The 23329-nt window shown below is 33.0% G+C and overlaps 1 protein-coding gene across 3 annotated transcripts in view; it reads right to left on the bottom strand.

The window, feature by feature from the left end:
• NBEA (neurobeachin) overlaps positions 1-23329 on the bottom strand; it is a 707824-nt gene that overhangs the window by 413473 nt on the left and 271022 nt on the right. For all 3 annotated transcript variants that reach the window (XM_008952234.4, XM_008952238.4, XM_063595707.1), the window contains exon 33: positions 3714-3841. In XM_008952234.4, the coding sequence (XP_008950482.4) occupies positions 3714-3841 (128 nt within the window). The remainder of the gene's footprint in view (positions 1-3713; positions 3842-23329) is intronic.

Genomic DNA, 23329 nt, shown 5'->3' with positions numbered 1-23329 from the left:
TTTACATGTTTAAGAAATGTTTTTTTATAGCAAGAAGATAAAGACTAGTTGGGTCTGGAAGGGAGGGTTATGACCAAATTGTGAGGGATACTGAAAGTCATTCTTTTAAACAACTATAGTTTCCAGAGTTCTGGGTTGTATGAACTAGCAAAAATTTAAAGGATCATATTTTAGGGTTGTCAGCTTTTTATACTGCCAAGTCACTGGCATTTAAAAAGCAAAACTCAAAACCTAAAAATCTACCATTTGCTGTCATCATTTTATAAAGAGAAGTCATTTTAAACACCAGCAAAGAAAGACATAAATATTACATCCATATAGTTTAAAAAGTAGGATGTATTAAAATTCTTTGAATGTAGAAAGTTACAAGATATAATTGTATACTGCCAGGGGAACACAAAATGAACTTTTTAATATCTAACCCGTTCCAGTATTTCATTTCTAGCATAGTTACATTAAAAAAAAATCCAGGTTCACCTGGATGCACTGATAACAATGAAGGCATGTTCTTAATGGTCTTTCCACTCAATTCAGAATATGTGAGGTAAACAGAGAAGCTAAAAAAATAACTCTCAATTACTCAATCATTTTTCTCTGTGCATTGATGAGAAGAAATAAGTAAGAAACAATGTGAATGTGTGGTCATGGAAGATTCTGGGAAGTAACTACACACAGGGGTTCCTGATTTTCCAATACAGAGCAGTTAACGTAAAATTGCCACAGACTATCACTTAGGAGCCAGTAACGTGAGTCTTATAACAACATAATTGTGCCTTTGCTCTGGTGGCTAGAAAACTTGCACAGAATTTGTCTTAGTTTTAATAACATTGCAGGACTCACTACTAACATTATTATTACACGACTAACTTTATTCCCTGTTTTATTTTATTATGTCTTTGGTCAGTATTTATACATTTCTGTAAAACCTATCAAATCATTTTAGGAAAAGATAGATAGCAACAGAAAAAATAAAAGGCTTTTATCTTGTAGGGAATGAGGAAACATTTAAGATTTGTTTTTTCAATGATGTTTACTGAACTTCTTTATTTTAATAAAGTAACACATGTTACAGAAAAGCATGAAAATAAAAATATCAATAACCAGCATTCTTGCTCCTCAATAGCATCTAACTACAGGAAATCAAAAGAATTAAAAGCAAAAAAAGGAACTCAAGAAGGACCAACTGATAACCTAGTACCTTTTAGAATCCGTAACTATGATGCCACCACTTTTAGCTAACATAATATTTAGGCTACTTTGGAAGGTTTTTATACATGGCTTGATATAATATTTGTAATGTTAATCCTCTAAATATTGTTTTCGGAAATTATTCATTCTCATGAAGTAATTGTAAATATTAAAGTTGAAGGAGAAAAGAGCTAAAGAAAAATCAAATTTTCACCTCAAATGTTTGCATTAATAGTAATGCTAATGACAAAATAAATACATTTAGAAGGAAAAGTAAATTGAGGGAAAACAAATTTTGGACAAACAGAGTTTGAGGTATCCCTGGAGTATATGGCTTTAGATGTCTATGCTAGGTAACTTCAACTATGTCTGGAATTCAGAAGACTGGGTTGAGCTGTTACAGGAGTTAGGTAGAAGCAGGGAACATAACCCTTTCAAACCTGTGTGTCCTCATAAAGATGAGGAAGTGGCTTTATGGCAGCAGGAGTAAGACCAGGTATACACAACTACCTTACTGACCCAGTTAGAAGAATATGTGCCCTGCAAGTGGTCAGTAGGCCATCTAGTCTCATTTCCCACTGTACCTTTGTATATACTTTCATTATAGCACATATCCTATTTGATTTTAATTATTGGTTTTTATGTCTCTTTGCTCATTAGACTGCAAACTCCATGAGGAATATTTCTTCTGTTTTGAATGAATCAATGAATACACGATTTTGTGTAGTCAGTCATACACATCTAGAACAAAGCTATTTAAATTACACACACAATCTGCGGCCAAGCAATAGTTTTTAAGCTTCCAAGAACTTTTAAAGTTCATTTTGCGGCTGCTTTGAATTAGCATGGTTCTTCTCAGAATCCAATTCTTCAGAGCATTTTATACTTCACTTTGTAGGTGGGAGTATAATAATGACAATAGTAGCATCCAGGGTGACAGCCCTACTTAAAACATCAGCAGCCTCCCTACAACACACTAGTTAAAGCCAAAGAACCCATTAACTCTCTGGCCCTAATATTCGACTACTGTCCTTCTGGTTCACATGAGACTGGCATTTTTGCTGTTGGTAGATCATACCAAGAACATCTTTCTATCCTCGTTTTAGGGCCAATGTACTGACTATTCTCTCTGCATAGAACACTCCTCATCTAATAAGCTGTATGGCACTTATTAAGTAAGTTTTATTACTCATTATGTAAGGTTTTGCTCAAATGTAACTTTTACCATGAGGCCTATTTAAAATTGACCACTCTCTTTAAACTTCAGCCTAACCTTGTCATTCTGTAATTCCAATTCTCTGTGTTGTATTTATCCTTTTACATAACATTCACTATCTTCTAGCATGCTATGTAATTTAATTATTCATTTTGTTTAATGCTTATTGATTTTGTGTCCTTGTTAGAATATATGCTCCATCTGAAGAAAAGCGTCTTTGTCTGTTTACTAATATATCAAAACTATGTAACATAGTACCTAGCCCAGAAGGAACTCAGTACTTTTGGAAACCTGAGAAGCTCATTATGTGACAATATTCTAAGAGCTTCAAATGCCTTGCATAATTTAATCTTCACAAGAACCCTAAAGTGCTGTATCACTGACTCCAATTTATAGAAAGGAAACTAAGATACAAAGTGGCTAAGTAATTCACAAAGGCCACAAAGCTAAGAAAGTAGTTGAACTAGGATTCAAAGTCAGCTCCCAGATGCCGAGTCATTAACTATCACAGTCTTCCTAATAGAAACACTGCGTAGAAGCAGTTGGGACAATAACAGAACAGGCACAGGAAAACTCTCTTTCTTCTACAGTAAACAGGAAGTGAAAAGCAAAAAAGATATACAAGGATGCTAAATCCCAGGACTACCTGAAACGGTATCTAAAGCCATTATTCACCTACAGATCATCTTGATATTGTCTAATTCTTTCTGAAGCTCAGAAATATTCATAAAACAAAACTTTTTAAAAAGAAATACGATTTTGATTAACCATATTTTTCAAAGCCACTCTCCTTGTAAATTTTTCTCCTTTGCCTCCTTACTCTATGTAAGCTGCTGTTGAGGAGACAATGGGTTCATCAATTCTTTGTTAAGTATTTCTCTAGATTTTTAATGTCTTCTTAGTTAAGGATTCCCACACTACAAATGTTATGTGAATAAGAAAAATCACTTAAAGGTGCATGGCTCTCAGAGTCAGAAGGAAATTTCAGAGATCACTGCTTAATAAACAGGTTATCTTAATGACAGGATATACGTCAGCCCTGATAGATGGATTAAAGAGCCAAAGCCTCCCATTCTGACACCTTTTCAACGTTCTTCATCTTCAAAGTTTTCTTACTGGCATTGACCATGCAAACATGTTATTTAAAAAAAATGAGTGAAGAGAAAACATATTGAATATCTTATTAGAATTTGTGAAGTAATGCCTTTACATTCTTTTGGAAATATATATTCCTCCAGAAGCACAAATTATGCCATGATTAATACATACATTATAGGAAACTAAAATAATTATAATAGAGAAATCATACCTTCTATCAATAGCTCTTGTCCATGACTGCCAAGAAGTGTACGAGATAGGAATGGGGCAAAGTCTACAAAAATTTCACGAAGAAGAGGAGCAACTTTTTCTAACGCTCTTTCAAGTTTTGCAGTGATGCTGTTGAAATTAAGACATAAAAACTAATAAATATAATTCAATATAAAATGTCAAATAAACTTTACTTCTAAATTAAAATCTTTAAAAATCATAAATGTCCTTTCTAGCCCATGGAATAATAACAAGCTTCATGTATAAGGGACACCCTGTACAGTTTCACAAACAGTCATAAGGCTACTGAAAGGTTTCAGCTAAATTGCAATGACTATACTATGAAAAAGAATTGGGGTTATGCCACCCGAAAGGGCCAAAGACTGTGCACCACTCTATGAGTGTCATGTAAATGAGTTTTTGTATGCCTTCTCTATGTATCTATCCATCAAAGAAAATGATCTGAAACACTGACAATGTGGGTCCCTGTGCCAGTTAAAAATAATTTAATTCTTGCTCTCAAGGAGGTATTACCTGAAATCTAGACAAATAAGGGAATAACTGAAATTCGTTGTAATACAGTTGAATGCTTTGCCAAAGTAGGCATTTTCCATTTCATAAGCCTATTTACTTTTCTTTACAAACTGCTGTATTATTATATAGTTCACTGTTGAATTTTAAGTTAATAGCCATACATAAGCACTATTTGACATTCTTAAAAATACTTTGGTACATGTAAAAGTAAAAAATGGGGAGGAGGAAAATATTTCTGCTTAGACAAATGAATAACATAGTAACAGATTTATCTGTCTTAGATGAAAGTGCTTTGGAGTAAGACTGCTTAGACTAGAATCCTGGCTCTATCATATACTAGCTAGGTGACCTTAGGCACATTAGGCTTTCTATGTCTGCAAAATGAAGATGATTGCAGTACCTACCCAGTGAGGATTAAACAAGCTAAGGGATATAAAGTGCACAGAAAAGCACCCAGCACACAGTGAGAGGTCAATAATGTTCACTTTTTTGACTCTACTTTGAACACACCCATATTTACACTCACAAAATGTGATTCTGATACATTAAACAAACCAAAGTCAATATATTAGATGAGCACACATTCTTCTACACAGAAGATATGTACAGTTAGCAATTAAACAATGTTACAAAATAATACAAGTTCTGCCACAATGCCAGGTAACATTTTGTTACACATGAGGCAAAAATTTATAAATGAAAAAAGGTAATTAACCATAAAATAATTTGCAATATATTACTAAGGTTTAAAACTAAACTATGGCCTCTTTTTAAATTTTTTAAGCAATTAAATAGCTATTAGAGAATAATATCGGATGACTTCTTTCCTAAATTGGAAACAGCCAAGTTTCAAATCTTTGAGCACTCTAAGTATCACCATCAGCACTTCTGTTTAACTCTGTCTCCTCTTACCCGTGTCAACAGCTCTAGAGAAAGGAGAAAGCATGGAGAAAACTCAAGTTTGATCACTGCCACATATATTTAGAAAATTCTGGAGGAACATTTTTCCGTAAGAAAAAGGGATTTGAAGGGGATTTGGCAGACTTACTGAAATTAAGAGATTTCAATAGTCTCCCCTACTCTGTAATTCCTAAAGCAAGGACCTCCTGAAGACACTGGTTCTCAAGCTTTAATGTGGATCAGAATCATCTGGAGAGTCTGTTTAACCAGACTGCTGAGCCCCACCCTAGTTTCTGATTCAGCAGGTCTGTGTGTACGGCAAGCATTTGTTAGAAGTACAAATTCTCAGTCAGTGGTGTTGATGCTGCTGATCCAGGAAACACACTTTGAGAAGGACTGTTTTAATGAGAGTATTTACTATTAGAAAGAATTAACAAAGAAGCAAGCAAAAGAAAGGCTACCTGAAGTCACTGAATAAGCATAATCACAGTAAGTTATCTGTTAGTGAATATAAAGAGATTCTTTTTTGAATCTACAATTTCATTAATTCCTTCAAATCTCTAGAATCATGTCCTACAGCTCTTCCCAGCTAAACTAATTCCCTCTACTAAGAAATGGTAAGAATGGTAAGAGTGAGTTTATTAAAAGGAGAAAAATCTAGATATAATAGTTTCTGATGCTCAATTATAAATGAAGTATGATTATTTATTTTTATTTAAGATTAATAAGTGACTAAAATTATAAAAATTATTGATTAATGGAGGGTTGCATCATAGCTATTGGATTTAATGTACTATTATTGAGTTAAAGCCAGGAACATTTTTTATCCTAGTTTGAGAACTTTCTCCCCTATTTTACAGATTTCGGTGTGATTTAGAGGCTTCAGAACTACAAAAATACTGTTACTGGTGATTAAGTTAAATACGAAATAGAACTTCAATTAATCCGAGCAACTGATTACTTCTGTAAGTATGTATAAATATACATTATTATCGATTATCTTGACTAAAGGGTAATAGATAAAAACAGATATTTCTCAGAAAGTGAATCCCTATTAAGATTTTTTTGCAAATATTTTCTTATAAAATTTATTAGAATAGTAAATGTTGCTCTTACGTATCATCCTGCAATGAGAATTTTAATTTTCTAATAGGGGGCAAAGAATATAATGTTTTACTCAGCAAGAGATTAGAAGTTTTATGTATATAAACCATTATCAAATAATTCTGCTGGAATTACAACAGCAAAATATTCTAAATGGAAAAACTTCATCCTCATTTTTCATAGTGAAGAAAGCTTTTGTTGTTGTTGCTTTTTACAGATTCCCCACAATGTATTCCAAAGAAGGTTGTAAATGCTGTATAAATTAGCTTCATTGTTACACAATTTAAATTCTGAAAGAAAATGGTACAAACATAAACTTCAGCCTAAGAACCTCCTTTATCGCCTGAAAATAAGGATTAATTACAAAAAATACCAAAAAAGACATATTGTGGCTATATTGTCATTTTGTTATTTCCATTCTCATCTCAAAGAAACACACAGTGTAAAACTCCTTTTCCCCAATTCCAAGACACATATGAGACAGCTATCTGTTAATATGTAAAAAAATAAATTAAAAGCTATGTTAATGTGAGAAAAGCCCATGCCCTTAAGTCCTATAAAAATAAATAAAATTTTCTCCTTAAAATAAAAATACAAAGAACATATAGCCACCAGAATAAAACCAGGTATTCTTCAGCAAATTATTTTGTAAGAAAAACTGGCATAATATACTGACTTTAGGGGAGAATTCTAAAGAGTGATTTTTGAGTTTTCTCTGAAAGTTTACTTTCATTTATTCAAAAACATTCATTTAGGCTGGGCATGGTGGCTCACACCTATAATTCCAGCGCTTTGGAAGACTGAAGAAGGAGAATGGCTTGAGCCCAGGAGTTCAAGACCAGCCTGAGCAACATGGTGAGACCCTGTCTCTACCAAAAAATTAAAAAATTAGCCAGGTGTGGTGGTGGGCGCCTGTGATCCTAGCTACTCAAGAGGTTGAGGCAAGAGGATAGCTTGAGCCCAGGAGGTCAAGGCTGCAGTGAGCTATGATCATGCCACTACACTCTAGCTTGGGTAACAGAGCAAGACGCCTATTTTGCCACAGAAAACAAAAACAAAAACTATTCATTTAGTCTAAGACATTTTATGCACAGAAGTAATACAAAGGTGTATTTCCCTATGTAGGGGAATCTGCCCTGCACAGTCTGAGTGAGTTTTATAATCTTATACTCTAATAACTTAATATTTGGTTAAGTTCTTGGGCTCTAACCACAGACTTTATCAAGTGTGGTTTGAAAAGCATACAATTTCAAGCCACTCATTCTATTCTCCCCAGTCTATTTTTTCCCCTTAAGTCACACTAATGATGTGTTTAAGATGCTTGATTGGTGACTATTTTGAATTTGGCTATTTTTCTTAATAGTAAGTATAAACTCTTAAGAAAAAGAATTAAATTACTGGAACAGGAGGCCATTATCTTAAGTGAAGTAACTCAAACAGAAAGGGGAATACCACATGTTCTCACTTATAAGTGGGCGCTAAATGATGTATACACATGGACATAGAATATGGAATGATAGACACTGGAGGCTGGTGACTTGGAAAGGTTGGAGGGTGGAAGGTGGGAGCGAGAGGTAAGAAATTACTTAATGGGTATCATGTACATTATTCAGGTGATGAATACACTAAAAGCCCAGACTTCACCACTACGCAATATATCCACAAAACAAAATTGCACTTGTATCCCTTAAATTTACACAAATAAAAAAAAAAGAGAATTACTTATTTCCATGAAGAAAATTCTTGCTGAAACTTGAGAAATTATAAACCACTCTAACAAAATTACCAACTCAAAACAAAATATTCAAAGGAAATAATAAGGCTTTAGATGAAATTCTATAGCTCCAATGATTGGATTAAAACAATATGACTTAAAACACAAAAGCTTACAATTATGGTTTTTAAAAACTGCAATCATGTATTGGCTTTTACCTGTATTAAGGAAGTCTCATTCACACTTAATTCTAAGAAATTCGTATGAATAAAAATATAATTAATCCATGGGAAAAATAATGTATGAAAACCCATGGCTTAATTATTATCAAATCTTGCCAAATGTAACTGGCCTCAAGAAATATCCAAAGCCATGGTAATTTTAAGTACACAAATCAGTAAAAAAAAAAAGAAGATTTTTCTCTCCTGTCATCTAAATGAATCCCCTTATAAACATAGTTCATAACAAAGTGATCTTTTCTTAATGTTATATGTTTTAGAATTCTAGAAAAATATAATAATTCTATTCTTATTTAGGGCCCTACATACATTGTGTATTCTATTTTAACAAACTCCCTTATGTTTGTGCTACTTCATAAAGTCATTTTTACTTACTTTTGATTTTATTTACTTTTTGTATTCTCCTAGGTACTTAGCACAATGTCACAAATATAATAAACAACAATTCGATTTGAAAGATTAGAGTGCTTAAATTTCCTAATTCATTTCTTAAATCATATAAAATAGGTAGTTATAATAAGAAAACATAGAACAAAAAGAAATAATTACATACCCTTAAGTATTGTACCTAAAAGATTTACTCAGACATAAAAGAAATTATTATACTAGTGAATTCTATAGTAGATTTTTATTAATTGAATGCTCCTATGTAAATGAGGAAATGTAGGCATCAGTAGGTAAGTGAACTGATTGGGTTTAGGTAAACACAGATGAAAAGACAAGATTAAGAGAGTATTAATGATAGAATAAACACACATTGTAAAGTTAAATTCTTATCAGCTATATATTATGACTAGGAATTGACACAATTCAAATACTGTGTCTGTTGTCACTAAATTTCTAATATTAAATATAATTTAACATACTAAAATAGCTGATGAGTAAATGTATCCTAGATCTGCAAACCTGTGACATAATTACCTACTGACAATTTTATTAAGTTACAGCTTTCTAAGGTTGTGGCCACTACGGAAAACATGATATTGAAAAAAAAATGCTTACTTATTTTACTTCCCTGTGATCTTATAAATTTAAAACTGGCATTTTGTCTTTATTACTCCTAAACAGAATTATTTTCAAGTGCATGATGAAAAGGTTAAAAAAGTAGATAAAGCTATAGAAGACTAAGAAATTGAAGCTAAATAGAATATTTTTATAAGTAAAAAGTTTACTGCTTTATATCATAAACAAAATTCCAAGTAAACATTTTTCAAGTTTTAAGATGTGTAATGCCTACGTGAGCATGATGATGCAAACCTCTAGTCCCAACAACTTGGGAAGCTGAGGCAGGAAAATCACTTGAGCCCAGGAATTCAGAGCTGTTGTGTGCCATGATCGCATCTGTGAATAGACATTATGTAATGCTTTTTTTGGGATGCCCTTAGACATCCCCAACTTAGAAAAGATTTTTGGAGTGCGCTAATTACGAAAGTAAAAAAAAAAAAAAAAAAAAAAAAAAAGATGTAGAACAATTCCTTGTTTCCAATCACTTAAATTAAATGACACAAAATTTAACTATAGTGAAATAAAAATATAAACTCAAGAATGTAAGTCTAACTAAAACCAAACAACAAATCTAGTGATAAAAAGGGTAAGGCTAATTGTATCTTAAATATTTGACAGGAAAATTGTAATAATAACATTTATGCTCCTAAATACAATATTTCATATATTTAAAAAAATATTTTAATGTAGTAGGAGCTGTGGTGTCTCACCAAGATCCAAGATCCTCTTTTAGGATAGAGACATTCTTTCCCTGGAGAGTTCTGAGGAGAACTGTGGGGTGATGGCTCACAGCTGAATCCCTCCCTAGAAGGGAGCTGCTTCACCCAAGGTTAAGCCCCCTCATTAGGAGCAGTGTGAATTCAAACAATGGTCAATTAGAAGAAAAATTAAAAACCCCAGCTCCTTTGACCCAATTGAGGACACCTCTGGAGCCATTCCAGTTTCAGAGCTTTCCCATGGAGTGGCCTGGAATATCTCTTACAATTGCATTACTTTTCCTTCACACCAATCTTCCACTGCCACTTATTTACAGGTGGTGTTATCAAGAATATTCCCCAGTAAAGCACCGAAAGAATTTGTTTTCTGGAATAGCAGTTAATGAGCGTTTTGTAGTGTAGTATTTAGTAAAATATAATATTTTTGAATATATAAATTGAAAAATCAACTAAGAATTTGAACTTTTAAAATTAAATAGAGGACTTCTATTTCAGATGTAGAAAACTAGAGTCATTCCCACAAAAATCACAAGAAAAAGCCAGATAATCTAAAGAATTATAACTTTGTTAGGCCTCATCAGAGAGCTGAGGTTGCTAGGTAACCAAACAGCTTGAAATCTGAGGATAGGAACTCCAAGAAGACTTAGGATGCATGAACTTGCTAACCTGAGGCAGAGAACAGGAAGCAGCAGCACTGGGCACCACATTAAGCTGGCAAGAAAAAAATCAGCTAAATTTTTTAAATAAATTTCTGAAGTCCATGTGTGAACTATAAGAGAATAAAACCCCCAGAGCTATAGACACAAGGGGCGTTTGCAACGATGCCCAGCCTCTTCCATTCAAACCTAACCAGTATTCAGGAGAAAAATTGGAGGCAGCATGGAAGACTGCAGAAAACTTCCTTCATTGCTCCAGGTTAAAAGAGGGAGAATTAATTGCTGCAGAAAAGATACAAAGTTCTGCCTAGATCCTTCTTCCTATCTCCTCTACAGAATGGAAGCCTTATGCCTTTGAGAGAAAGACAACAACTCCTGTCACTTTTGGGGCACAGTAGGAGGCCTGTTGCAGCTGGAGGAAAGGAACATAAAAAACCCTCTACTCTGAGGGAGGGGAAGGGAAACGTTCTGAGTCCTGAAATTTACAGATCCCCAATCATGTAGAAATACATAAAATCACTGAAAAAGCCCTACCTTCAAGATCCAGGACAGCACTTGACTAAAATGGAGTCTAGACCAGGACAAAAGAGAACCCTTGAACACCAGGCTTGCAAGCACCCAGTAACAGATAACAGTAGTCTACTATTGCAGAAGGGACTACATAGTGTAGAGAACCTCTCTGAATCAGAACAGGGTAGAACAGAAATAGTGAGTAAGACACTCTGAAAAACTAGCACCTAACTAAACACAAAGTAAAAGTAGAGAAATTTAAAGTCCGTGGTACACAGAGAGTAACAAAAACAACAAGAAAACATAAACCCTGCTCAATTCCAGACTAAAATGACTCAACCCCTCTCACAAAAGGCTTAGCATAAGGAGAGGCAGACCCATTTAGAGCATAAATACGACTGTCAGGAACTACTATCCTATACATGATGTCCAGTTTTCAACTAAAAATTACCTTACACATGAAGAAACAAACAAACAAAAAAAGCCAGAGAAAAACCGATAGAATCAAAATCACAGATGAACCCTATGTTGGAACTATAAAATAATTTAAAATAACTGTGATTAACATGTCAAGAGTTAATAGCTGAAAAGGCAGACAACATACATAAACAGATGGAAATTTTCAGCAAAAGTAAGAAACTGTAAAGAAGAAACAATGGTAGAAATAAAAAATACAGTAAAAGAAATGATATGCCTTCAATGGACTTATCAAAAGACTCAATGAAGCCAAGGAAAGACTCAGTGAATTTGAAGATAGGCCAATAAAATATAGACATATTAAAACAAAAAGAAAAAAGAATATATACACACTCAAACGGAGTGTGCACATTGGTGCATTCAAAAGCTATTAAACAGTATCAAATAATTTTATATAAATGTGATTGGAGTCACAGAAAGAGAAGTGCAGTATGCTGGTATGCCAAATAATGGCTCCACAAAGATGCTTAAACCATAATCCCTGGAATCTTTGAATAAACTATATTACATGGCAAAAAGAATTTTGCAAGTGAAATTAAGGTTATGGGCATTAAAATAGATTATCCTAGATTACGTAGGTAGGTTCAGTCTAATCACATGTGTTCTAAAAAGCAGAAAACTCTCTGGCTAGAGAAGTACAGCAAAAGAGGAAGGCAGAAAAGATAAGTATAAGAGGAAAACAGACAGATCCCAAGTTTGAGAAAAACTGGATGCATTATTACTAATGCCGAATGTAGGAGGCCACGCGCAAGGCGAATTCTAGGAGATAAGGGAAGCCTCTGACAGCAGGCAAATAAACAGGTCCATGTGTTCTATAGCCATACAGAACCGAATTATGCTAATAACCTGAGTGAGCCTGGAAGCGCATTTTCTAACAGAGTCTCCAATAAGAAATGCAGCCCTGCCAACATCTGCATTTTAGCCCAGTGTGACCTGAGTGTTGGACTCTTAACCTACAGAACTGTGATATAATTAATAAATCAGTGCTGATTTAAGCTGCCAAATTTGTGGCAACGTGTTATTCTAGCAATAGAAAACTAACACAGAGACATACCAGAGCAGAAGAAATATGTTAAGAGATATTGAGTGAGAATTTTCCAAAAACAATAAAGTCATAAAACTATAGATACAAGAAGTCCAGAAAACACCAACTAGAATTTTAGTAAATAAGTAAAAAAAAGTAACATAATACACTGCTGAAATTCAAATATAAAGAGAAAATCTGAAGAAGGCATTCAGAGAATAAAGACACATTCCATAAAGAGGAACAAAGATAAGAATGACATTCTCATTAGAATCTGTGCAAGCCGGAAGAAATGAGATGAAATCCCTTTCAAAGCCATTTTAAAATTACATAAGTCCACAATTTTATATGTAGCCAAAAAATTCTTTAGAAAAAGATGGTAAAATAAAGACCTTTTTAGACAACAAAAACGGAGGTAATTCATGTAGCTGACTTTGTACTACGAATACTTTTAAATGTAGTTCAAGTATAAGGAATATACCAGACAAAAACAGATTTATACAAACAAGAGTGCTAGAAAAGATAAATAAATATATAAAATGCATTTATTTTTAATTGCTCTAAAATAAAATTCACTGTCTAGAGCAAAATAGCAGTGTACTGTTTATTTTCTTTTTCTTTTTCAAGACAGAGTCGCACTCTGTCGTCCAGGCTAGAGTGCAGTGGCACAGTCTCAGCTTCACTGTAACCTCTGCCTCCCGGGTTCTAAGCGATTCTCCTGCCTCAGACTCCGGAGTAGCTGGGATTACAGGCACATGCCACCACACCCAGATAATTCTGTATTTTTAGTAGAGATGCGGTTTCAGCATGTTGGCCAGGCTAGTACTCTCAAATTCCTGACCTCAGGTGATTCACCCGCCTCGGCCTCCCCAAGTGCTGGAATTACAGGCGTGAGCCACCATGCCCGGCCTACTGTTTCTTCGTAAGATATATAAAAGTAAAACGTATGACAACATTAACACTAAGGATGTGAAAGAGGAATTAGGAGTAAACTGTTACAAGCATCTTTATTAACACATGAAACTTTGTAATAATATTAAAAACCGACTCTGATAATTTAAAGATTTATATTGTAAGTCGTAGAGAAGCCCCTAAAATGTTTAAAAAGTTGTCTTTTATTTTAAGCATTTTAAAAATATTTGAAATATTGTCTACAATAAGACAATATTGGAGAGAAAATGAAATAATAAAAAAATACTCCATTAACCCAACAGAGGGCATAAAAGAAGAAAAAGAAAATAAAGTACAGATGGAAAGTAACAATTTATTCTAAAACAATTACCAAATTGGTAGATATCAATACAATCATGTCAGTGATTATACTGAATGCAAATGATGTAGAAATACCAATTAAAATATAAAAATTGTCAGTTTGATTTTTTTAAAAAGCAGAACTGCTTTAAGTATAAAAATATAGACAAGTTTAAAGAAAGGAAAAAATTACCATCAAAACCCTTCATTAAAATAAAGAAAGTCATGTAAGGAGTTGAAAATGTTTAATTGGATGAACTTTATACAACTTAAAAATTACCAAAAAGTTACACATTTTTCTATTATATAATTAAGGATCAGAAGGAATGGATCTGACATAATCCAGCTGAAATCAGTGATTTAAAAAAACCAAGCCATTTTAACATTTACACTCCATCTAATATACGATCATAAACACAATAACTATATAAAAATAATGTGGATTTCTACCTTTAGTAATAGGCAAATTCTCCTGCTGAGAACAACTAAAAAAGCTGGACAAAACCAAGAACACTTCTCTGAGGGAAATGGAGAGTTAAGACAGAAGTCAATTATTTGACCATGATCCTGAAGAAGAAACTCTAAGATGATTTTGGTTTCTGGACCGCTCTTCTCCCATGGACATGTTTTGGTAGAAGCAACTGAATGATTGAAATTCAACAAAATTTTTGGAGCTCAGAGCCTACTAAAGAGGGAAAAAAGCTTAGAAAAACCCTTATGATGTAAGGTTCTATAGGTTTATCTGATTTATGATTCTATAGGTTGAGATCCTATAGAACTACACTTTAAAGAAGTGGTGAATCGAAAAAAGACTGGCCCTCTAACCTTGACTTCATTAAGGTCCTTTAGGATTGCTAATGCTTACTAGAAAAAAATACATTTTTTTCTGGAAGAAAACACCACTTTGTACTTTCATATTATGTTTATAATCTTTCAGATACTACATAGGTTTTTCACATAATAATAACAAGAAAAGAAATATAAGTAGACAGGAAGATATTATTGAATACCAAAAGTAACACAAGATGACAGAGGTAGCTCTGATAAATAATCAAAGACTTTAGGGTAACTATATTTACATTCAAGGAAATTAAAGACCAAGATAAACAATTGGATAAGATAGACAATTGGAAGTTTGTTTGTTTTTTTTTTTTTTTTTTTTTGAGATAGTGTCTCACTCTGTCGCCAGGCTGGAGTGCAATGGCACAATCTCAGCTCACTGCAACCTCGGCCTCCTGGGTTCAAACAATTCTTCTGCCTCAGCCTCCCAAGTAGCTGGGATTACAGGCACCCACCGCCATGCCCAGCTAATTTTTGTATTTTTAGCAGAGATGGGGTTTCACTATGAAGGTCAGGCTGGTCTCGAACTCCTGACCTTGTGATCTGCCCACCTCGGCCTCCCAAAATGCTGGGATTACAGTCGTGAGCCATCACGCCCAGCTGGAAGATAATATTAAACCACAAAAGTCAAATGGAAATTTGACTACTTATAAAACTTGAAATCAAGAACTGAGAAGACTGGACACAGCTAAAGAGATAATTAGTAAAGTAGACTATAGGTTAAAAGAAAATACTCAAAATCACTGAGAGAGAAATAGGGGTAGGGGGAAAGGATATAGATAGGTAAGAAATGTATTTTTAAAAAGTCTAATTTTTATGTAAGATAAGCTCTAACAGAAGGATAAAATGGGTCAGAAGCAATACCTGAAGAGGTAATGGCTAGGAAGTTTCAAAATTGAATGAAAGTGATAAAACTTCAGATTTGAAAAACTCTACAAATCTTAAGCAGGATAAATACAAAGAAAATCCACAGCGCCTGAAAACATCATAGTAAAACTTATCAACTCCCAAAATACAGAACACCTTTAAAACAGACATCAGGTGGGTTGGAGTGGAGAACAGAAACAATATGACTAGGAATTAACCTATAAAATAAATAAATAAAACACAGAATGAAAAAAGCCAAAAGACAATAAAATGATATTTTCAAAGCACTATAAGAAAATAATTGCCAACCTAGAATTCTATTGGTTCAAAATATCCTTTCAAACATTGAGGTGGATTTCCAAGATGTTTAGAGAAATAGGAACTAAAAATTCATGACAGGCAAACCTGCACTAAATCAAATACTAAGAAGCGTTCTTTCAGAAGAAGAAATATGATACTAGGTGGAGGTCAGACATTCAGAAAAGAATGATGAGCAACAAAAAATGATAGTCATTTGCCTAAATCAAAACAGATGTTGACCAATAAAATAAGTATACTTTCTTGCAGGGTGTGAATTTAAGATGAACATGCACACATGCATACATATGTACATGTATGTCTGCAAAATTTGGGGTAAATTAAGTTAAACTAGAGTAAGGAAGGGCCATGCATTGTCTGGGAATAGGACCTCGATAAATCAAGGACAACTCCTGCGATGTGGAGGATTATCAATTACACACTGTTTCTCAAAGTGTGTATTCTGGACCAGCAGCATCAGCATGATCTAGCATGGTGGTTAATTTTATGGGTCAATTTTACTGGGTGTCCAGATATTTGATTAAACAGCACTCTGGGTATGACTGTGAGGGTATCTATTGATAAGATTAACATTTGAATAGGTAGACTGCCCTCCTTCATGGAAGAAGGCTTCATCTAGTCAGTTGAAGATATGAATAGAACAAAAAAGTTGAGCAAACTCCTTCTGCCTGAATGTTTGAGCTAGGAGTACTGGTCTCTTCTTGGCTCTTCTTCAGTCTTGAGCCAGCCAGCTTTTGGATAGGAACTTGTATAACTGGCTCTCTTGGTTCTCCGACCTTGGTACTTTGATTAGAACTACACATTGGTTCTCCTGGGTCTTTAGCATACTAACTGCAGATACTGAGAATTTTCAGTTTCCATAATCATGTGAGCCAAATTTTTATAATAAATCATGTGTATATGCATGTATATTCATATGAATGTAAACATCCTATTTAATCTGTTTCTCTAAATAAGCTTGACTAACACACCTAAAAACTTGTTAGAGGTGCCCTAAATTCTCATGCCCTACTGGAGTCCTACTGAATTAGGTATCCAGCAATCTGTATGTTAACAAGCCCTCTATGTTATTCTGATGCATGCTGATGTTAGACAACTACTGCACTAAGGAAACAAATAATGTACAACTTTCAACTTAACAGTTTCTTGTTATTTCTCTCTAGAAATTTTTTTGGCAATATGAATAAAACTGATTAACCACTGCCAGAGCTTATCAAGAAAAGGAAGGAAGGCAAGGAAGGCAAGGAAGGCAAGGCAGGAAGGCAGGAAGGCAGACAAGCTGGCTAGCTTAAAAAAAGAATATCAAGATTAAAAAGAAGGGACATTACTACAGATTATATGAATGTTAAAAGAATAACACGATAATATTATGAAAAGCTTTATGCCAGCAAAAACCTACCAAAGCTGACACCAGAAAAAAATAGAAAATTTTGGGAGATCTGTAACTAATTAAATTGAAATTTTAATTAAGAAACTTTCCTAAAAGAAGAGATCCAGGATTAGGTGTCTTTGCTTGTGAAGTTTACTAAATATTTCAGGGGAAAAAATAAAAAAATAATCTTATAGAAGCTTTCAAGAGATAAATCTATTTCACATTACAATGAAATTGGATTTCTTACAGAAATTGAGAATTCTTTTAGCATTTAAAAATTAAATCAATATAGTATACCATGTTAACAGAAGGAGAAAAACCACATGATCATCTTAGTGTATATTTAAAAAGCATAAGATAAAATTCAACATACGTCATGATAGCAAGTTTTTGTTAATTACAAATATAAGAGATGTATAACATTTATTGAAAATTATATATAATTAATAGGTAAGAGGCATCATAGTTAATGATAAATGTTCAATGTTTTTCATCTGAGATGAAGAATTTAAAAAGAATGCCTGCTATAACCATGACTATAATAAATTGCATTAGAGGTACTGGGTGGCACTGTAAGTTCAGAAAAAGAAATTAAAAGGTGCAAGGATTTTAATGGGGGAAAAAACTCCCCCATTATTCATGGATGACAGAATTATGTATATACATATACATTTTGAAACAATCTATAGAAAAATAATTAGGAATAATAAGTGAGTTAACATTTCAGGATATTCTGTCAACATACTGAAAGGGAAACAATTAAAAGAATTAAAATTTATAAAAGAAATCATTGACAACATGATAAGAATATAAAATTCATTTGTAGCCTTGAAAAAGTAAGATGGTCTAAAATTACCTTCCATGCTAACAGTTAAAAATATTAGACAAATACAGGGAACAACTATTTTCAGGCAATACAGGGAGTACAGGACTATGAACCCTAAGGACAGGGAAACCAATGAGGTGAGCTCCCCCATCATCCATGTTTCCTTTATGGAGGTATTTCCTATATTATGGCAAATACTGAGTCCTGCAATGTTTTTGAGTTGACACGACTGAGACTGTAGTTCAAAACGGCCAAGGTGAATAGAATTTGCAGAACAGAGTCCCTGAGAGGAGGAAGCTATGAAGAAAAAAATTTCCCAAAACCTGAGTCTTAGGCTGAATAGCAATCTACTTATGTGAAGCCTGAAAGCTCCAAGGGCTAGAATAGAATAATTTTTTGAAAAGAATAATTATGAAGGAGCTGCAACACAAACATCACTGAGAGTGCATAGTGCTGGGAATAGTCTGTATTCCCTCCAGCCAGAAAGGAGAGATCTCATTAAATACACTGAGCATTCAGGAGAAATTCTAGCAAGTCTACCCTTTCTAAGTGTGGCAAAAGCAATCCAAGAATAGAGGCCTCTCTAAATTTGCCTTAAAAGGTCTTAAAAACATGCCTCATGGGCAAGGATAGCCTTTTCAACAAATGGTGCTGGAACAAATGAACATTCATAGGCAAAAATGTGTACCTCAACCTAAACCTCACACCTTACACAGACATCAGCTCAAAATAGATCACAGACTTAAAAGTAAAACAACTTTTAAACCACAAAACTTTATAGAAAATACAATATAAATTTTGGGAAAGTAGAGGTAGGTGAAGAGCTCTTAGACATGACACCAAAAGCTTAACTATAAAAAGGTAAATCTGACAAGCCAGATTAAAAAAAATTTAAATTTTTCTCTGCTAAAAAACCCATTAAAAGGATGAAACAGGGACCACATCTAAGATAAAATATTTGCAAACTAAATTTCTAAAAAAGGACTTGTATTTGAATATAACAAAAACTCTCAGAGTTCAAAAGTTAAACAGTGATCCAATTAAAAAATAGGCAAAAGACATGAACAGACAATTCATGAAGGAGACATATTGATGGAAAATAAACACAAGAAAAGATGTTCTGCATCTTTATCCATTAGGAAAATGCAAATTCAGACCACAGTAAGATATCACTACATACCTATCAGAATGCTTAAAAAAATGCTGGTAACAATGAGGAGAAACTGGACCACTCACACATTGCCAGTGGAAACATAAAGTGGTTAAGCCACTCTAGAAGACAGTTTTGCAGTTTCTTATAAAACTAATCATATACTTACCATAGAGCAAGTAATCTCACTCTTGGGTACTTATCCCAGAGAAACAAAAATGTATGTTCACATAAAAACAAATGTCCACTGTAACTTTATTTTTAATAGCCCCAAACTGGAAAAAAACTTAAATGTCCTTTAGTAGGTGTATGTTTAAACAAACTGTCATCCATACCATAGAATATGACTGAGAAATAAAAAAGGAACATACTATTAATTCATGCAACAATTTGAATGGATTGCATGGCAGTATTTTTAGTGAAGGAAGATAAATGTCAAAATGCACCTCTGTAAAGTGTATGAATCCAAGAAGAAATAGGGAAAATTAGAAAAAAATATTGAATTGAATATAAAAAATACTACATTTGTACAATACAGGTAAAATTGTGCTTGGAGGAAAAGTTATGGCTTTAAATGCTCATATACCATATCATTAAACAAGAAAGGTCTAAAATCAAAGATCCAAGAGAGGGGCTGGGAAACATCTGTAAAGGATAAGACAGTAAATATTTTAAGCTTTAGGCCATATCGTCTCTGTTCCAACTATTTAACTCAGTCACAGTAATGTGACAGCAGTGATAGGCAATACATAAGCAAATGAGTGTGGCTGTATTCCAATAACTTTATGTACAAAGCTGGTGGCAGAATGATTTGGCCCATGGTCCACAGTTTATAGACACTCAATCTCAGTTTTCCACTCTAAGATATGGAAAGAAAAAAGCAAGCAAACGTGATGTAAATAGAAAGGAGTAATAAGAGCAGAATTCACATAATAGAAAAAAAAAACACTCTAAAAATATTAATGAACACAGTATCATTTTTGGGGGGAAATCATAATATTGAAAAGCAATAGCTATTCTGATAATGAAAAAATGAGAAAAAACAAAATAACAAAACCTGAAATGAAAGAAGGAACATCATTAGGGATCATGCTTATATTTTAAAATATTAATAATAAAATTTTTAAAATTACAAAGAATTTATGGCAATAAATCCAACAACTTAGATAAGATGGGTAAATTCATTGAAGACAAAAATAACAAAACAGATACAAAAATAAATATACTATCTGGATACTCATTTATCAATTAAAAAAACTGAATCTATAATTTAAATTTTCCCAGAAAGAAAATTCCAGGCAGAAATGGCTGTACTGGTGAATTCTCAAACATTTTAGGATAAATAATACTAAAGCTACAAGTGACATTATCTCATGCATAGAAAATAATAAGGAAACTACAGAAAGTGTTAGATCGATTATGTGAGTTTAGAAAGTTCTAAACAACTTACCAAGTTTACTAAAAGTAAGTGGCAAGATTATAAAATATAAAATCAATATATAAAAATCAATGTACTAATACAAAATTATCCCCTTTTTTCAGTTTTATTGAGGTAAAATTGACATAGGCAATCACTGATTTGCTATTTTTTAAGATAAATTAATTTGCATTTCCTATAATTTCATAAAAATGGAATCATACACTATGTACTCTTTTTTGTCTGGCTTCTAACTCCCAATTGGAAATTTACAGCAAAAAATCTAATATAATATCATCAAACACATGAAAATTTAGAAAAACATAAAAATTTAAAAAGACATAAAAATAAGTACAAGAGTTTTACAATGAAAACTACAATAAGTTGCTGAAAAAAATTAAAGATCCCAATGAATGACAATTTCAAAAGTTTGAATACTCAGTATTATGATGAAGAGTCTCCTCAAATTAAAAGGTTCAACAGAGTTGTAATTAAAATTTCAGCAGAATTTCTTTTTTTGTGGCTTTAGAATTGAAAAGTCACTTCTAAAATTTACATGAAAATGTGAATTAACCCAGAAAAGTAAAAAAAAAAATAGTTAAGAGGACTTACATTACATTATCTCTTTCAAAACTTAATATAAAGCTACGATACAGGAAGATAGTGCAGTAGTGACATATAGTTCATGGGACAGAATGGAGTCTAGAAATAGATCTACACATAGGTGGTCAATTGATTTTAAATCAATTCCAAGGTAATTGAACGGTACTAAAACATTAATATACATAAAGACAGAGCCAAATCCCAACATAAAGACAGAGCCAAATCCCAACCTTTACCTCACCACAGACACAAAAACTAAGTCAAAACAGATCAGAAACCTAATAAAGATAAAACTACAAAACTTTTATTTTAGAAGAAAATATAGTAGAATATCTACATGACTTTGTGGTAGGTAAAGATTTCTTATGATTTACAAATGGCACAAATCATAAAAGACGAAACTATTTGAGACAATGAACTCTGTCAAATTAGAAACTTTTGTTATTAACAATTTTAAGAAAATAAAAATATATACAACAAAATGGAACAAAAAATTCTAGACTGCATGTTTCTCACAAAGGACATATACGAAGAATATATAAAGAAGTCATATCTCAAGAAAAATTTTAAAAGATAGCAAGGGATTTCAATGGCCCATAAGCATATGCAAAAAAGAATACTCACCATCATTAATCAATAGGAAAGAAAACATAAAACCAAATGAGATATGGTTACCCACCCATTATAAAGTCTTAAAAAGACTGACAATACCAAGTGCTGACAAGAATATGGAAAAAATAGAACTACACATTGCTGACAATAATATAAAATGATACAACTACTTTGCACAACAGCTCAGCAGTTTCTCAAATGGTTAAGCATACACTTACTATCCAACCACAATTTTTCTCCTAGTGTTCAGCCATAAGAAATGAAAATTTATGTCCACACCAAGACGTGTTTTCAAATATCCATAGAATCATTATTTATAACTACAACAAAATGGGAAAACCCAGATGGCTATCAACAGGTGAAAAGAAGAGTAGATTATTAATAGCCATATAATGGGATAATACCTACCAATAAAAAGGAATAGACATAAACAAAAAGATACCGATAAATCACAGATCATTAGGATGAATGAAAGAAGACAGACACCAAAAATAGTATGTACTGTCGATTCTATCTATGTGAAAACCTTGAAAAGGCAAATCTAATTCACAATGTTAAAAAGCACTTCAGTGTTTCCCTGGAGCAGAGATAGGAGTGAATAACAAACAGGGCACACAGAACTTTCGGGGTGATGGGTATATTCTACATCTTGATTGTGGTGGTGGTTATGTGGATGCATAAACTAATCAAAACTCATTAAAATGTATGCTCAAAATGAGTGTTTTTTATTGAGTTTGAACAATATAAACAAATAGTTTCAATGAAGTTTATCTGAAAACTTCAGGAAAATAGAAACATATACAAAATATTCAATTCCTAAGAATAAATCAATTTAGAAACATCTAAGACTTCTACATCGAAAACTAAAAATCATTACTAAAAAAAATAAGAACACCTAAGGAAATGGTAGGAATATATGATAATCACAGTTAGTCACAGATTGGAAGAGACCTATATAGCCCCAGTTGCAATAGATCCAAATACTCCATTACTTATGAAAACCCCAGCAAGTTGTTTTTAAAATGGATACTGACAAACTAATTCTAAATATAAATGTAAATGCAAAGTATCAAGAATAGCTCAGACTTTCTTGAGGAAAAATAACAGGGTGAGAAGATCTTACTCAACTCAATATTTATTAAACCTAAGGCTAATTAAGATGGTATGACTTAAAGACAGACAAAGAGATGAGGCAGAGCTGTTTGCTGAACCATAATCAAGTGTATATGAAAAACTAATTTGTGACAAAAGTGACAGAACACAGGGAAAAGAAGTGTCTTTCAAATAAATGGTGCTGGGTCATCTTCGTATACCTATTACTCCTACCTCATTTTAGTCACAAAAAATTCGAAATGGATTACACATCTAAATATAAAAAGCAAAGAATAAAGCAGCCAGAAGGCAAGACAGGGAAAATGTAGACAAAGCATTTACAACACCAAATGCACTTATAAACCAAAAAATTATAAAGTGAATTTAATT

The sequence above is a fragment of the Pan paniscus genome, chromosome 14 (genome assembly GCF_029289425.2).
Source record: "Pan paniscus chromosome 14, NHGRI_mPanPan1-v2.0_pri, whole genome shotgun sequence".
Taxonomy (NCBI): Eukaryota; Metazoa; Chordata; class Mammalia; order Primates; family Hominidae; genus Pan; species Pan paniscus.
This window is presented reverse-complemented; position numbering and strand designations above follow the sequence as displayed.